The sequence below is a fragment of the Schistosoma mansoni genome, chromosome 6 (genome assembly GCF_000237925.1).
Source record: "Schistosoma mansoni strain Puerto Rico chromosome 6, complete genome".
NCBI classification, from domain to species: domain Eukaryota; kingdom Metazoa; phylum Platyhelminthes; class Trematoda; order Strigeidida; family Schistosomatidae; genus Schistosoma; species Schistosoma mansoni.
Window position 1 is genome coordinate 11,758,803 of NC_031500.1, and position 17,489 is coordinate 11,776,291.

Below are 17,489 nucleotides of genomic sequence, written 5' to 3' on the forward strand. Positions count from 1 at the left end.
GTCAGTGAATTTTTTTTACTATCAAGTACATCACAGTAAACACCCATTGTTTCTGACGTGTTGTAAATGAAATAATTGTTAAATTAAACACTAATTTGGCAACGGAAGACAGTGAACTACCAATCAAGTTTATATTTGGATAGTTTAATGGTAAATTATTCGATCGAATATTTATTATTTTTGTATCGGCAGATGTATGTAGGAAGTCTGTTTTTCTCCTTTTAAGAATCCCTTAAAGACTTAATTTGAGACAAAACACGTGGCTGGTTTTTGAGTGTCTTTTGGAAAGACAGAGTTTAGTCTTTTAATAAAATGCATACCCCATGTATGGTGTTTAGTATAATCTTAACTTAGATAGGTTCAACTCAGAGTTGAGTTAACAGCCGGGGAGATGAATGGGCAACTGGTGGTTAGCCACAGTTTTAATTTGATTAGATGTGTATATAGTTTTGACATAACCATGGTATCAGCAAATAGATTTTTCAACCAAATGTTTCTCAATGGAGGAAGATGTCTGTCTATCTTGTGATCTTATTTGACCAGTGGGATTCATTTGTTTCTGCAGCCATTTAGGTATGTGTTCTGCCACCCTTAATTTCGGATTACGATTGCTCCTCCCTATATACGTGTTTCCTCACAAACATGTAAATTGATAGACACAATGGGATGTGATACAATCGCTTATGTGCTGTTTGGGTTTTTGGTGAAACACGGACCTTGTCTTTCCAATGGTCAAATAGATTTTTTCTTAGATTTTTTTTACACAAGACCAAAGTATATGAACGAGTGTTCCAACCGATGATCTGAGTACTTTTACCACTATAAGGAACTGATCATTTAAACGACAGCTATATTTTACTAGAGAATCTTTACTGCTTTTGATCTAAAAGGTAACTAAGATTGCTCTTCTTAAATTCAGATTGAATGACCGTTTGGTCCTCATTTTTCAGCAATTAGTCAACGAATGCTCATGAAAAGGCTTTTTTTAATTGTCATATAAAATATTTTAAATTTCGGAATCAGGATTTATTTTTAGGTCTGAGGCGTTATTGTGCATTAGAGTCCACATTAACATTTATATGACTTTTACATGAGTAAGCGTCACACGTGGCCTAACCATCTCAGTCGATGAAGATTGAGATGGTTAGGCCACGTGTTACGGATGCCTGAACATCGGTTACCGCGACGCGCTATGCTGACTGGTGTAGGGGATGGTTGGAAGAAAGTTAGGGGCGGCCAAACCAAAACCGTGGCATCAGTGCTTAAAGTCACTAACTTCTAGTCTGAGCCATGTTGGTAGATGCAGACTACCTGGTTGGGGTCCGCGTGACTATCGTGACCAATGGTTGGAGACTCTAGGTGACATGGCTCAGAATCGATCACAATGGCGTGGGTGTATACACTCCTTATCTTCCCTTAAACCTTAAGATTAAAATTGCTTCATAACTTTCTGCCTTCCTATACTATATCCTTATATACAACCTATCTTTTATATACTACCACCACTAAATTAACTATCTCTATGAATCCGGTGTTCATCTTGTTGTGCTAAGGAGGTATGGCAACTTGGACCGATGCATAAATGTGCCTGGTCCTACGTTGTAGCTGACTGACTGACTGAAGTGTCAAGTACAACTTGGACCTAAAATACTCTGGGGGAAGAAAAAGTGTATTTTGATGCGTTTTTTGACGTTTATAGTCATTTCCATGGTTTTCTAAAACGGATAGTCAGTATTTTCACGTATAAACAACCCCGGGATTTTTTATAACATTATATTAGGTTAGGTTAATTTGTCCTTATGAATATTTACTCTCTCAATATAATCCCTTTTTTGGCTGACCATTTTTTCATTCTTTCTAGCTTTCTAAAGATGTTATCCTGTGAGGAACTAGCAATAATGAGAAATTTACCTTCTCTTGTGTCAGATTTGGAAAGTATGGATATTATTGATCACCTTACTGCTACTACTCCCCCATTAATCACTCCTACTGATTATGAATCAATTATAGCGACTTCCCAAAGAGAGGGCAGAAGAGCAGGAGTAAGATGTTTGATTGCTTGTTTACTACGTCGATCAGAAATTCAAAAAGTATTCAGATCTTTTTTGAATATATTGAAAGAAGATTACAGCCATTTGTTTGATTTGTTAGACAAAACATACGAGAGCTTAAAAAATAAAAATAACAATGAATCTGATTTTGGTGCATTAAACAAAATTCCTTTTTGTTCTAGTATCGTTTCGGAGACAGAAAATCCACTAACTGTAACTACCCCCTGCCAATCAATCTCTAAAGACGTTGATCATTCGAAGATGTTTTTAAAAGGGCTCGGAGTTTCTGAGAATGGTAATTGTTCAACTAACTAGCATGCTATTAACGTATATATATTCACCATTAAATACTGATTGAAGATAGATATCTTTTGGTTCATGAGGTCATAATATAAACTGATTGCTTCTCTGCTCTTTTCACTATTTCGTAGTCAGTATATAGTGTTAAGTTTAGGAGTTGAGACAACATATCTAGGACGTGCCTAACTGACCAAAGTTTGTGTTTCAGAATGATATCACTTGTCGAATCGTGATGAGCAAAATGTTGGAACAAATGTAGCTTAGCTTTACAATAATCTATATGATAGTCATCGAATATTAACGACTCTTTGGAGAAAATTGTGATTGAACGCAGAATTGTCGAACTATGTTAACTCAGATATACTAGGTTTCTGATAAAAAAGGATAGTTTAAAATATTTTTCTCTTAGGTATACTACTGTAATACGTTATACGGTAATAAGACTAGTCGCATTGTATCAGATCCAGGATTCACGACCCAGAATAGAGAGCCAGATGACACAGTTATAAGCAGTTACACTCAGTCAGTCCGAAGTGGGAATCAATAACAGGAAAGGAAATCACGTATTTAATGGTCCGTAAGCTAAGTACCTGTCTGTGCATGCTCATTAATCAGTCGTATCTTACACGCACTACCATATATCAGTTTCTCAAGTGTGAAACATAGCCGCTTGGCTAGCAGTTTTGTACTCTGGATTTTTTGCAACTGGACTATTATCACGGCAGCGTCGAAGATATTTTAAAATACAACAAGTTGTCATGGCTTTTGGTATATAGGAATCGATCTTGTTTGTTACTTAATCACTAACATTCATATAATTTACCTACACATGTAAACTTATCAATTATTGTGGATTATTTATCAAATGCGGGTTCAGGTTTCTGCCATTCATGTGGAGTACTTATGGACATTTTTTCCGGAGTGATTAAATGTTATTTTGGGTAGCTAAATATAGTCACACAGTAAAATGTCATTTTCACGTTCCAGATGAAAAAAATCATTCAATGAGTAACATTTACACTAACACCATACACCTCAAAGCTGTTTTCGGGACACCAAGGGGAAAACTAATATACAATATAGATAGTGGTAAAATTTGCCTAGCGCTACTGTTTTTTTTCTTTGAATGATAGAGAGGATGATGTGCTCATTACCGAATCGCTTTCAAAGGACTTTCATGGTGTTCTTACACTTTGTAAATACTCAAATTTGACTTAATGTTTAATATTTATGGTTAAGTCCTAATTTCATTGACATTCGACTTGTCTACAAAATTCAGATATTTTAATCGTTTATATTTCAATTAGCTTCTGAGGATAGCTACTTTCGTTGCCAATATTTAGTATTTAAGCATGTTATTCTACTATAGAAATAAAGCCTATTCTACTTTTTACTGATCTTCAATCTTATCTCTACGTTTTACAGATCATTAGGTCTGGTTTTTATCCATGCTTCTAGTAAGCTTATATTTTCGACAAATTACTTCTAAAATCCATATTCATCAAATAGTATAACTATTAGGTGTTTAGAGGCAGTCGACAGGACACTCTTGATCTAGCTTTCTTATCAGCTGTCACTTGTCAGCAAGGTATATCTGTAACCTTGATGTAACTGGTTCTCCCTGGCTGGTTCAATCCCGTATCTCCCAGGCTCGCAATCTGAAATGTTACCACTAAGCTATTAGGGTTGCAACTAACCTCCTATAGGACTGAGATATTTGCAATTAATTGATCATTAAGTAGTAGCCAATATCATGTCCAAATCTTTTAGTGCTGATTGAATTCTATCGATCAAATTGCAATGTGTCCACTTGTCTAAGTGATTCGACATCACATAGACTATGTTGAGACTTTACGGGTGCACGTCGTTGACTAGTGACCAATAGCATGAAACATAGGTCCGGAGCTCTTTTTGCCCGTTCCTTCACATCATCTAAGTCAACCGACTGAAGCTTCACCCCAACATCATTCTAATGCTACATGGGGTCACTGGGAAAGGATTCTATCATATTATTTGATGTTGAGTATCTTTTTAATGCTCTATATTTAAGCAAAGCACAAAAAATACAACAATGGATATTTCAGAAAGTAGAGTCTCTGTTATCACTTTTATTGATAATAATTTTCTATTTGTAGAATATGCGATACTCGGTTTGTATTATCTAATAATGAACCGAATCAAGTATTGTCCTCTTGCATTAGTTTTAGTCTTTTCAAGTCTAAAACAATTTAACTATCGATACGTTTTTATTATTCAGTCCTGTTTCATTTTTATTTTTAAAAATCTATCAGATATCATATTCAACATTATTTCAACTATATGCTCACATCCAATTGCTGTTATGAATTGGAAAAATCTTTTAAATGAATTGATAGGATGTAATACTATTGATTCTATTGGTATTTTTATGAATAGTAATAATTCACATTTACAAAACAATGATTCAAATATGAAAGATTTAGAAGATTTTCTATGGTGTACATCAAATTGTCGTCGTGGTCTCTTTCATTTTTTCTCAATTAATATAATTCGAAATTTAGAAAATCGTGGTTCTCCTCTCAAACGATCATATCTAGTGAATGTTGACACTGGTAAATTTAATGCTGTAAGTTTTATTATTCAGTCAGTGTCAGTTTTATGATTGATTATATAATGAACATTGAGATTAGTGAAAATACAAACTACTGGCTTAAATACTTGATTCTTATGGATTAAATCAGTAATCAAATGCTCTATTTTTAATCTTGGACAGCTTAATATGCATGAAATTCATAGTCTATGTAGCTCATATTTTTATATATGAGCATGTGTATTTGATCACTTTATCTCCCTATTAGATAGTGTAATCGAAGAGATATGATGTAAAGATATTGTTGAAATATATTCAAATGCATTTAAAGTGTTGAAAATATTAGAAACCTTTGTTTGTATCCCATTCCCAGCTTACATCAATAATCACTATAATGTACTTCATTCACAACAGTGCGAGTGTACCCTTATGAAGGAATTAGCATCTCACTAGAATAAATTTATTCATTTCTAATAAAAAGATTTTAAAAAATTAAGGTGGAAAAATATCTATGTTATATATTTTTCCGTTTAGTACTTCTTAACCACTCAACTTTAATGAGATCAAGACTTGACCTAAGAACAAGATTTATCCCAATGTACCGGAATGACTTTTCATAGTAATAAAAACAAGAATTTCTGTGTGAATTTACACAATCGTTGATTAGCTGGAAATGAATCAGTCAGGATATTAGGATTTGACTTTGAAATGAAGATGCAATTATTAGTAGTTTGTCTTTCTCTTTGAACAGAGTTGTTATAGCAGTGGTTGGGGTCGATTTGCATCAGGTCTACTAGTTTAGACTTTCTGTTTAACTTCCTGGTAGTAAGTAAAGATGTCGTCTCCTTTGTATGCTCCAAAACTGGCTTGACTATTTCGGATGGTTTGATCTTGAAGATAGCTAAATGAGTATTGAGTGGTATTTTATAGTGAGTTTCATTACTGGAAATAGAGGTCGCTTAACATAATTGTCTACCTCATGCAAGCTGATCAATCAACTGGGACTTTGTAGATTACATTACGTCTTCTCAAAATACGATAGCATGTCAAAACGGTAGTCCGTAGCGAGTACTTTTTAAAATAAAGTAAACGACCACTTTTATACCTTACTATGTCGATTAAATTGCTTCTTCATAGATATGTTTAGTTGAGACCCATCATTTGGCACTGGACTAAAAATGTTTTCAATTTCCAGTATCATACGGTCTCAGACTGGAATTTGAGAGTTCGATACAGTACGATAAATAAACGGAAACCTGTAAAGCCCCTGAGGGTACTATCGTTTCAAGATTTTTTCCGTTTGTTTGAATTGTATGGTTCACGAATGTGATTTGTACGGTTATTTATCTTTCTTTTTAAGAAAACCTGTTTTTTTATTGATTGTGATTTATACTGTTCACAGTCTATACATTTCAAAACCCGATGATAAAACCGAATGATATGATTATTATAAGTCTTGCTACAAACGTTTGAAAACATTATAACAAAGTTAACTCAAAACATTTGTATTATTGTGCGATTAAGTAATGTCGCGTACGGATTATCACAAATGAATTTTTAGGCTGAAAAAAGAATCAATAATTTCTATTTATTCCAATGTGTATTCACACTAGACACTGACGTTATCTTATTAATCGCAAAATTAAGACGTATTAGTTATATTTAAAGTGTTATATTAATAAAAGTTAACTTTATTATCAATATCGTAAAACACTTATGTGAAGAGACCTCTCATTATTTAGCATTATACTCCTATAAAATTAATTATCTAGCCAGAAAAAGTTTAATCTACTTAGTATAATTTTATTTATTTAAACACATAAATATTGATACAAAGAGGCACCAAACATATATGCACCACAATTCGTCATTCGATTTGTGTGAAGAATGGAACACTGCCTTGTTGCCTAAACCAAAGCAGGCGGTTTTGTTAGAGGGTCACTATCCAAACCTTTGACCTAGAAGTCTAATTGACGAGTCAGTGGAGCAATGTTAAAAGATGCAGTCCTATGTTAACCGATGACCAACAAATGTTCATACTCCATTTGTTCTCTTAGAATCATGGAGCCCATGTGCACCATTTGTTTGGAACCAGTGTTTTCCAACCCCTTTAGGCGGATCCTCTGTATCCATCAGCTCGGTTAAAGCATAAGACATTCGCTTTTCGTCCTCTGGATTTCGTAAACGACACTCCGCGTGCGAGAAGGTAGTAAGTAGGAATTTCGTGGTAGTGGCTGTATACACGTGACTATGTGAGAGGATTTCAAAAGCAAACTCTCCCCACCTTAGGTCATACCAGAGCAGCTAAATTTAGTTCAACTGTTTATTTGTTGGTGTTATGATCGGTTAACTTGTAGTTTATTTCACATGAAATTCGGCTTATGAAAATCAGTTATTTAGATTAATTATTTAAGCATACAAAATATGAGATTCACATTTACACTGATCTGCATTTTGTTATGTCTATATAGTCATTATTGGAGTGGTATGGGCTCACAGTGGTTAAAATGTTCGACATCCTAACACAAAGTCATAAAGTCAGATTAAACAACTAGGTAGAGTATAATCAGGCGTCTCATTTTAAACTATAATGCGAAGTTAAATACATTAATTTGTGCCTATTAAGTGCGTTAATAGGTCATTAGGAACTTATCTGATTTAAGGTTATAATTTGTCTATTAGAAAAATATTTCCGGTTACTTTTAATTGAGATCATAACCGATCAATGTTGTACCAGCCCCCAAATGCTCTGGTACGGCTGAGAGTGGGGAGACTTCGCTCTCCCTCTCGAAATGCTCTCACGTGGCCATGCGTATATAGCCTCTGCCAGGGAAGTCCTACTCACTGCCTTCTTGTGGAATTACTGTTGTTTACGAAATTGAGAGGACGAAAAGCGAACGTCCGGCGCTTTAACCGGGTTGGTGGACACGGAAAGTTCACCTAGAGGAGTTGGAAAACCCTGATTCCAAACCAATGGTGCACATGGGCTCCAGTATCCTGAAGGAACAAATGGCGTATGAACCAATTGTTGGTCACCGGCTACCATGGGACTGTATCTCCCCACGATGCTCCACTGCCTTGTGGATCAGATCTTTAGGTCAAAGGCTCCGTGTGTGGCCTCCTAAGAAAACCACTTGCTTCAGTTTAGGCACCTGGGCAGTATCACAGCCCTCACACAAATCAAATGAGGTTTGTATGGCGCATATGTATCTGGTGCTTCCTTGTACCAATATTTATGTGTTGAAGTGAAATAATTGATAAAAATGTTGTACCACCACTGGAAACACTGGATGGCCGTTTAGTCCTAGTATGGGAATCCTCAGTAGGAGTGATGATCCATGATCCTGCACGCCTGATTCGAACTTTGGACCTTCGGTCTCGCACACGAACGCTTAACATGTAGACCACTGAGCTGGCATCTAACGGTGTTAATGTCCAACTTCAATTTAACAATCTCCACAACCCTGTACTGATAATTTTTGGTCATAGTGTTAAAAATTTGGTCAAAATAATCATTGAATACTGTTGATAAATATAATTACTTTGAATTGATTAATTATCATTAATATCTTTCATTCTGTTTGTTTATTTTATTTTAAGCAATTAATTCGTAAATTAGTCACAGAAAAATTAATTCCAACTTTACAACATTTTAATCTTTGGAATTTAGCCAATCGAATTCAAACACAAATTGAATACAATGATGAAAATACTTATGATTCTGTGAAAAACTCTATTTTGAATAAATGTAGCCTTTTGTATATGAATAGTTTTCCTTTGAAATTACTCAATTCTACTTGTCATAATAATAATATTAACAACGATAGTAATTTACTATTTGATCTAAATCAACCTATTTCATCATGTGATCTATTAAAATCTTGTCCTCAATTTAATTATGCGAAATGTAAGTTGAGAATTAATAATTAGATTATTATTATTATTATCAATCTAATTGTGTGTATTACAAATATTACGAATAAACCATGAACGTCTAGCCAAAATTTTAATTCTGATTTCTTGTATATTTGAACTGAGATAATATCTGGGTCGACGTTGGAATATTTGCTCAGAAGTAGTAATCTAGGGGAACATTAACAAACTTTGGAAATTCATAGATTCTTATCAATGTTTACCTCACCATTCTTACCTTTTGTAGTAGTTGGATTAAAATGCTGGTGATTGTTAACCTTTATTAGCTTGGGTCACTAAAGGTAATATAACCTTTAAAAACTATCAGATAAGTAGCGATATTTAACTGTGATATTTAATTGTTGTTGCTTGGTGAAATGCAATTTCCTATCCATGTATTACTTTTTGTATTAAGCTGTATGGGGTTGTCTCAGTATGTATTTTCCAGGCTGATAATTAGGATTAAAATTGTGATGGTTTGTGTTTCCCGTTGTTGATATCAATGACTTCAAGTAGTCGATTTCTATTGGCATATGTGGACATTAAGAGGATTGCCTCACTTTCGATATTGAGCTACAAGCTTTTCTTAAACTTTATTTTCATCTGGTACTCATCGTCTGGATGTGATTGAATCCAATGATGGTGTTCACATCAAGACTCGGACCCCCAGTACCTTTCGCTTCAAACGCCAATCTGTTACTTACACTGTGATTCAGGTGCATCCAGCCGGCAAGTCTCAACTAGAAAGAGACATAAGCCCTAGATATATCAATTGTGAATCTATTCCATCTATTGAGTTTTAAACAGTTAAATTGTTTTTTTCATGTACTAAGTATATATATATATATAATTGTACATGGCAACGTAATGATGAAAAGTGTTAGTGGAAATTTATCTTTACAATGGTACATAAACTTGAAAAGATTACTATTAGGATTCAATCTAAGAATTATGTTTGAAGAAGCAAGCAATACTTGATAGTTTAGTTTAACAAGTCGCAAATACAAAACACATGACAATCTATTCGTAAGTATATTTTTAACATTTAAATAGAATTCGAAAAATCCTGTGTATATCTTGTCTCTGGTATACTGTCTCATTTTTAGTTGTAAGCAAACATGTCGTTTTATCACAGTATTTTATTAGTAGACTTAAAGGAATTTATGAATTAATGCTTTTTTCTAGTGTTTTCAATATGGGGTTATGAAGATCGTTGAAATTGACTGAAATTATGAACCGATCTAAAATAGACCACCATTTGAAAACCTGGAGGCACTGTGTGATCGTTTCATCGTAGTATAAATGTGTTTGCATCCACAATTCTGCAGGTGGGGATCGAACCCAAGACTTGGTCTCGCGCGCGAACTCTTAGCCTGCACACCACTAAGATAGTATCCAAGGATGATGATAGTCACATAATTAGAGTAATTGTAGATAGAGACCTATACGATAATCCAGCAACTTCATATCTAATTGCGCAAATCCATGTTCTTTTCTCCAAAAAAATTTTTTATGGTATAGGTATATACCTGTTTTAATGATTTGCTGTTATCATACATTATTTCTTTTCTTACAGCTTTACTTTTCTCATGTATTGAACCAATATTTCATCATTCTCTTATACTTTTGGATTGGCCATTTCTACTACATGAATTAAATGTTTGTTCTAATTGTATTTTATATTTACTCACTTGCCATTCTTATTCACAATGTTTATTATCTACTAAAAATAGTAATAGTATTTTATTAACTGAATCAAACAATTGTAATTCTTTTTATCAAAATATTCAAGATGAGAACATTAAACATATTGCATTGGTTATTGTATTTTGTACAATCCTTCAAAATACATTATATCAAAAAATTATTATAGATCAAGATCATCAAATTCTAAGTCAATCTATACAATCTCTAAGTGAAAGTGTTCAAAAGGTAAGATTTTTAATTGTAATTTTCTTCTGTTTTAAATACTTTCTCATGTCTTATATTAGACATCATCATAAAATAATCATGTTATGATGGAACGAATATTAGGGAAGTTAAAAACTATCGCTGCTATTTTTTGCAGTTACGATTATTTGTATATTTATTATATAATTAGTAATTACCCTCGTACAACTAAGGGTGGGGAGAGTCAGCTGTCCCTCTCAAAATTCTCTTACATGGCTACGTGTATACAACCACTACTACGAAATTCCTACTCACTACCTTCTCGTGGCGAGAATGTCATTTATGAAATTGAGAGGATGAAAAGCGAATGTTTATCCCCTAACCGGGTTAGTGGACACAGAGGGTCCACTTAGGGGAGTTGGAAAACCATGATTCCAAACCAATGGTTCACATGGGCTCCAGGATTCTAAGGGAACAAATGGAGTATGAACATGTTGTTGGTCGCCGGTTAACATAGAATTGCATCTCATAACGTTGCTTCACTGCTTTGTGGACCAGACCTTTAGGTCAAAGGCTTGGAAAGTGACCCTCTAATGAAACCGCCTGTTTCTGTTTGGGCGACAAGGCAGTGTTCCAGTCTTCACACAAATCGAATGACGAAGTGAGCTTAACGAAAAACTAATTTGTTTGCTATCTGCATTTGCCGATTGGTCACTGGGTTGGTAATGGGGCTTGAAGAACAATAAGCATTAGGGCGTTGGTTATCGTTTATTGCTCAGTGTTTAAATTCGTGAAATCGGTCAACAGTCCGACCGATAATATGACATGTGATATCAGTTAGGAATTTTCAAGCTTTAGCAAACCCGTAACAGCTCTTTTCTCAAGACAACAAATAAATAGGTTGATTTTCGTATGATGTAGTTTGATTGAGGGTGGTGAAATCCTAGTCGATTCACTCTCAACCATAGTGTTAAGAGGTTGTGAATGTTTTGCATCTTTCCTTTATCTTCACTTGTTGGATGTTAATCACTATTATTCTTAAAACTTTGGAAAGTATGTTAATTCATGTGTGTTTATCACGACATGGTATATTGATGTGTCTTGAACTAACGCCAATAATACCTAGTTTCGATACATGACTAGATCCATTTCCCCTTTTTTCTTAGTCTTGGGTAGTCTGAAGAATAAATCTTTCAAAAATTATTTGATATTAACTGGAAATTTATTCATAATATATAATCATGTACAATGACCTTAAAAACTGCAGTACTTACTAAGCCACTGCCCATACAGAAAATAATGTTTTCGAATCTAAATTGTAGTTTTAATAAAGGAAAGATCCTGTGGAGCAATTCAGTACGAGAGATTAGGCATTCGTATTCACGAAATGAACTGTAAGTCAATAGTTTTCTAGGGATTTAACATTCCCAATACCATATACCCTTTTCTTGTTAACTTCAATCATTAACAACTGAGACAAAGGTGTGATTTTGTTGCAAATCTATCCTAACGAAGCCAGCTGCTACTTTGTTAGGCCTTCTTGCTAGTCAGGTAACAACTCTGTGATCGATTGAAGTTTAACAATCTACGCGCATTCATAAGAAGGAGAATATAGCATTGAAGTACATCGGTTTATTATTGTGTTACATTGGTTTTCCAATTAATTTATTCTAATTAAACTTTCCCATCTGTGTTGAGGCCCATCATATCAAGATAGATTATCAGTTGATTTGCTTTAAATTGCTATTGGCCAGTGATGATGGTTTCAGAATAGAATCTGAAAATAATCCTATTGCATACAACTTGTCACAAATTACAATGATACTATTCCTACCATTTAAAAAATCAAGTGAACACACTGATTTGTTAATTAATAATTTTTTATTTTTCCCTGTTTGATAATAATTTAAATGGAATAATCTTACTTCACTTTGTTTTTTTTGCATTTTGATAGTCATGTGTAGCATCTATAATTCATACGAAATTATTACCAGCTCTACAATGTCTTGATTTGAATGCATTACATGGTGAGATAGAACAATTGGCTTTTCAAATGCTTCATTAGAATTTTTCTTGTAAATTCTATGTATAACACTATTTAAGTTAAAGCGTTGTTGAATTAAGACTTCCTTACTTACGCCTGTTATCCCTCGTGGAGGAGGAAAGGCCGCCCAACAGGATTCTCCATTGAACTCTGTCCTGGGCAATCCTTTCCCGTTGCTATTCATTCTTTTGATGTCTGCTCCCAATTCCGACGCAATGTGTCCCTTGATTTTCCTTTTCAGAATTCCAAGTTAGTGCTTGCTTTGTGATTCAGTCTGATGATTTCTGCAATGTATGTTCTGTCCACTTCCAACGTCTTTTCCTAATTCCCTCTTCAGTTGGAAGCTGGTGAATTTTGACTGCTTTGAGACAAGTTATCCCAATCTCTTTTTCCATTTATCTTTATGATGTCAAACAAGATTATGTTTTTTGTACATAACTCCAAGCATTACAGATCATTTATAAATAGTTTTGTTTATACACCCATTTTTTAGAGTTAGTCGTTACTGTTAAGTTTCTTTTTTTTACAGGATTTAGCCATCAGCGACTGAACTGTTTTTTACTTTTATAGCTGTAAAATAAAAAAATGTTCTGAAGACTGCTTTTTGAATTTTACTCTCATAAATGTTATCATTTTCAGTTGAACAGTAATAATACATTATGTATATACATTTGAGAAAGGGGTTACAAAATTGTTTTGTTTTAGACGAACACGATCTTGCTATTCTCCTTCAACTGTTTTTATCTCTTGATCCTATACACATCTTCAATTTGAATACATTTCTTAAATAATATCTAAGAAAGTGTGCTGCTAGATCTATGTATCGACTATTATTTAACCCAACGAAAAGAGTTACACATCAAGATCAGAAAAATGATATTTATTGAAATTACGTTACCCATAGAGTTCTGAATAAATTTTAAGTTGACAAATTCCAAATCTTAAAATATGATCCATTGCACAAGAATACCTGCAGTTTATAGTTAATACTATTCATTAATGTGAATTAGCATAGGACAAATTATAATAAGTATAGAAAAATAAGTTAAACAACAACTAACTATTAAAGAACGACATGGTCTATCCAAAATACTCTTTACAAGTGTATCAACCTGAAGATATATTATTTCGAAATGCTCTAACGCGCTATATCTTAAATCTACAAGACTTTAAAGAGCTTGTTGAGTGAAAGTATTATATTGTTGTATATCTTCAGTCTGGTCTAAACAAACTCAATTACTAGTAACCTAGGTATTCCCATTTTATATTTCGATCAACAGTCAATCACCAGTTAGTTTAGGACTAAATAAGAACAAGTTATTTTATTAATATTACGCGTTCACGGTGTTTTTTTTAGGAAAGTGAGATGAAAAGCGAAATCTTCGCTTAAACTGGGTTGATGGATACAGAGGGTTTACCTAGGGGATTTTGAAAACCACGATCCCAGACCATTTTTGACTATCGGTTACCATGGAACACCGTTTCCTGACGTTGCTCCGTTTACTAGTACTAGTATTTGACATTCTTACGTTAAAGGTTAGGGGATTGTCTCCCCCCTCCAAGGAAACCATTCGCTTCGGTCAGTCAGTATCCCAACCCTCACACAAATACTATAATTTCGTTCGGCGCATCCAGTTTTATGTGAACTAAATAAAAAAGATCAAACGATTCTATCGAAGTCAAAAATATATTTCTATGTACATAATATATCATTCACGGCAAAATGAATACAGACCAACTTTGTAGGATAGTTACTTACACTGAAAATATTATGAAAATAAAGTTAAATATAAATAACTAGTAAGTAAATAAATCATAAAAAATGATAATAATAGTAATGATGATGTGAATTGAGCAATGTGTACAGCTGCTTTGAAAGCTGAATTTACTTTTTATTCACATAAGAAATCAAAGTAGGATAAAGACAAGTATCATAGTGATGTTTATTTCATTTTAAAAGGGATAGTAAACAACCCACTAACGTGATGAGAAGATACTTTATATGTATGTGATTATGAATAAATAGAAAATAATTATAAGAATAGTTACTAACAAACTTATCTAGAAAGACATAAATAGTAAACGATCTGAGATTTACTAATGATAATATCATTTATTGAATAATCTGTGGACTTAAAAATTCATAACATTCAGAACATATACGAACAGGTTTATTATTAGCTAATCCTTCAATAGGTTGCCAATAATTACAACATTTTGAACAGAATATATGACCACAACGACGACAATGATGACGTCGCCAAATTAATGTAAATGGACGATTACATGAAGCACAATTACGTCCAACAATATATGAACATTGTAAATCATTTAAGTCAATTGAATCATCATCATCACCACCATCATGATTATCAAATTTCAACTGATCAATATGATTTTCATAAGATGGTGAATCAGGTTGCCATGCTGGTAGATAATTGAATATATGATCAGTGGGATTTTGTGTTCCTTCAAAGGAAATACTTAAATTTAATGCTTGAAGTCTCTGTGAAAATGTACCTTAATTGAGAAATAAAAAAAAAGATATCGGTTTTTATTAATCTGAAATCGAAAATCACTCACTAATTTGAAATATATGATGAATGTGAATAAAGACTACACATCGAAAGAAACCATGTATCACATGATTGATCCACAAGATTTATCAGTAACTACTTTAAGTGAACAATTAAGATTCTACGACATCTTATTATCCCCACAAAAAAAGTACTTGTTAAAATTCTGTCTAAAAGAGGATGGTCTTAACGAGTGCAATAACCGTCGATTAAACTTCAATATCGTACTAACCTTTCTTGGCACTAATTCAAATATCACATATGAAACAACAAGCCTACTGAGAAAGTGTAACTCATATAACAGACTTCCACTAGTTTTCTTAGTTGTAGTGATCTGTTTACTTGTATCGAAAAAAAATTTGGTGACGAATGTCTCCAAATTACTCAGCAGTACCCCCCCCCCCATAAGGAGATATTTAATGGGTATGAGTCGTTCAGTGGATACGGGTAACACTTTCCGAGTGATAAATAGATAGAGTGGTGGTAGACTCTTACGTTGCACAGAAGTAAGAGTTCTTATTTCTAACTCAATGTATGCAAAAAAAAGTTTGGTTCAGTTGGTACTGCCATAGTGATCGATTAATTTTCGACCTCCACCATGAAACCAGCCGTGAAAGGTTTCAAGCAAGACAAAATGAAGTGAATTCATGTCATCTCATAATATTTGTTGGTTTTTGTTATACAAAAGTTAATCAACGGAACTAATTGCATGAAGTTAATTGAATTAATATTAACATTGTAGGTTTGATGTAAGTATTAAATAATTCTGAACATATACAACAGGGTTTAAATTATCGTATGACTGAGGATTCGACAAACTAAAGCATATCTATGTCTTAGAAATATTGCTTGCATCTACCGGGACCACTGTGTAAGTAATAGTGAGGTTAGACGCAGGGGTATCAGGGAATGATGGTAAATTAGTTTATTAGATTGTGAATCTTCATTGACCGAGATGGTTGGGCCACGTATTACGCATGACCAACCACTGACTACGACGGCGCGCAATGCTGACTAGTGTTAGAGACTGATAGAAGAAAATTTGGCGCGGCCAAACCAAAACGTGACATCGGTCCATAAGGTCACTAACTTCTGGTCTGAGTCATGTTGGTAGATGCAGACTACTTGGTTGGGGTCCGTGCGACTATTGTAAACCTGTTTTCTCTTAACCTCACTATTCTAACAGTTATTACAATACTTCCTGGTACTTGAAAATGAACAGAAAGCAAAAAGAACGCATACAAAAAGTTGACTAAGAAAGTTACAGACGGATCTACAAATACTGAAAGAACACCTTCTAAATGGATGACTAGATAGTCTGACCAAAATAAAGCTAGATAGACTTGGTGAATACAAATCTAGCATAAGAGAGTGAGAGTTGGTATTTAAATGTATAAATGAAAACTGTAGTCGATTATTCGCAACTAATAAAGAAATGCATCGGCATTATTTAAATGACTATGGATCAAAAGAAACTGATGCATACACCCTCCCGATAAATAATTGCCTAAAAACATATAAAACTAGAGGATGGCTATTGCGGCATCTTAAAACATGTCACACACAAAAAGAAACTGAAAGAAAAATGACGAAATGGGTCCGGGAGGGACAACAATGTGGACCTAACAAGAGAGAGATAATGACGGTAAACAAAGTGTAAACAGTAAATTACACAATTGTCCGTATGAAAGCTGTACAAAACAATTATCAACTTGGGAAGGGATAGTAAATCACTGCTATTTCCTGAACTGAGTTATCTTTGTACTTAATCAGTATGTTAGTTTTATAAAACGGTAGAATAGTTAGAGCATCAGGTAATATAAGATCATAGTGCAACCACTGATTCTGTTATACTTTAATTATATACTGAGAATGTTTTTATCAGAAGGGGCTTTTGTGGAGATTTCAGTATTTGCATAGTTGAAATCATGAGTCCACCATGGAAAAGCTGGAAGCACTGGACGGCCGTTTCGTCCTATTGTGGGACTCCTCAGCAGTGCACATCCACGATCCCGTCCAGTGCTTCCAGGTTTTCCATTGTGGTCTAGCTTCAATTGACTCATGATTTCAACTATGAAAATGTTTTGTTTATAGCTGGTTAAGAACGTTGTCAATGAACACTTTATTCACGCTTCTCCTTTTCATAC

The 17,489-nt window shown here is 33.9% G+C and overlaps 1 protein-coding gene across 1 annotated transcript; it reads left to right on the forward strand.

The window, feature by feature from the left end:
* Window positions 1-1,898: 1,898 nt before the first annotated feature.
* On the forward strand, window positions 1,899-12,787 carry Smp_141430 (hypothetical protein; the record flags this gene model as incomplete). The annotated part of the gene is made up of 4 exons (XM_018798262.1): window positions 1,899-2,346; window positions 4,643-4,942; window positions 10,625-10,764; window positions 12,677-12,787. 4 exons carry the CDS (start codon window positions 1,899-1,901, stop codon window positions 12,785-12,787), a joined length of 999 nt encoding a protein of 332 aa, XP_018653222.1.
* Window positions 12,788-17,489: the final 4,702 nt, after the last annotated feature.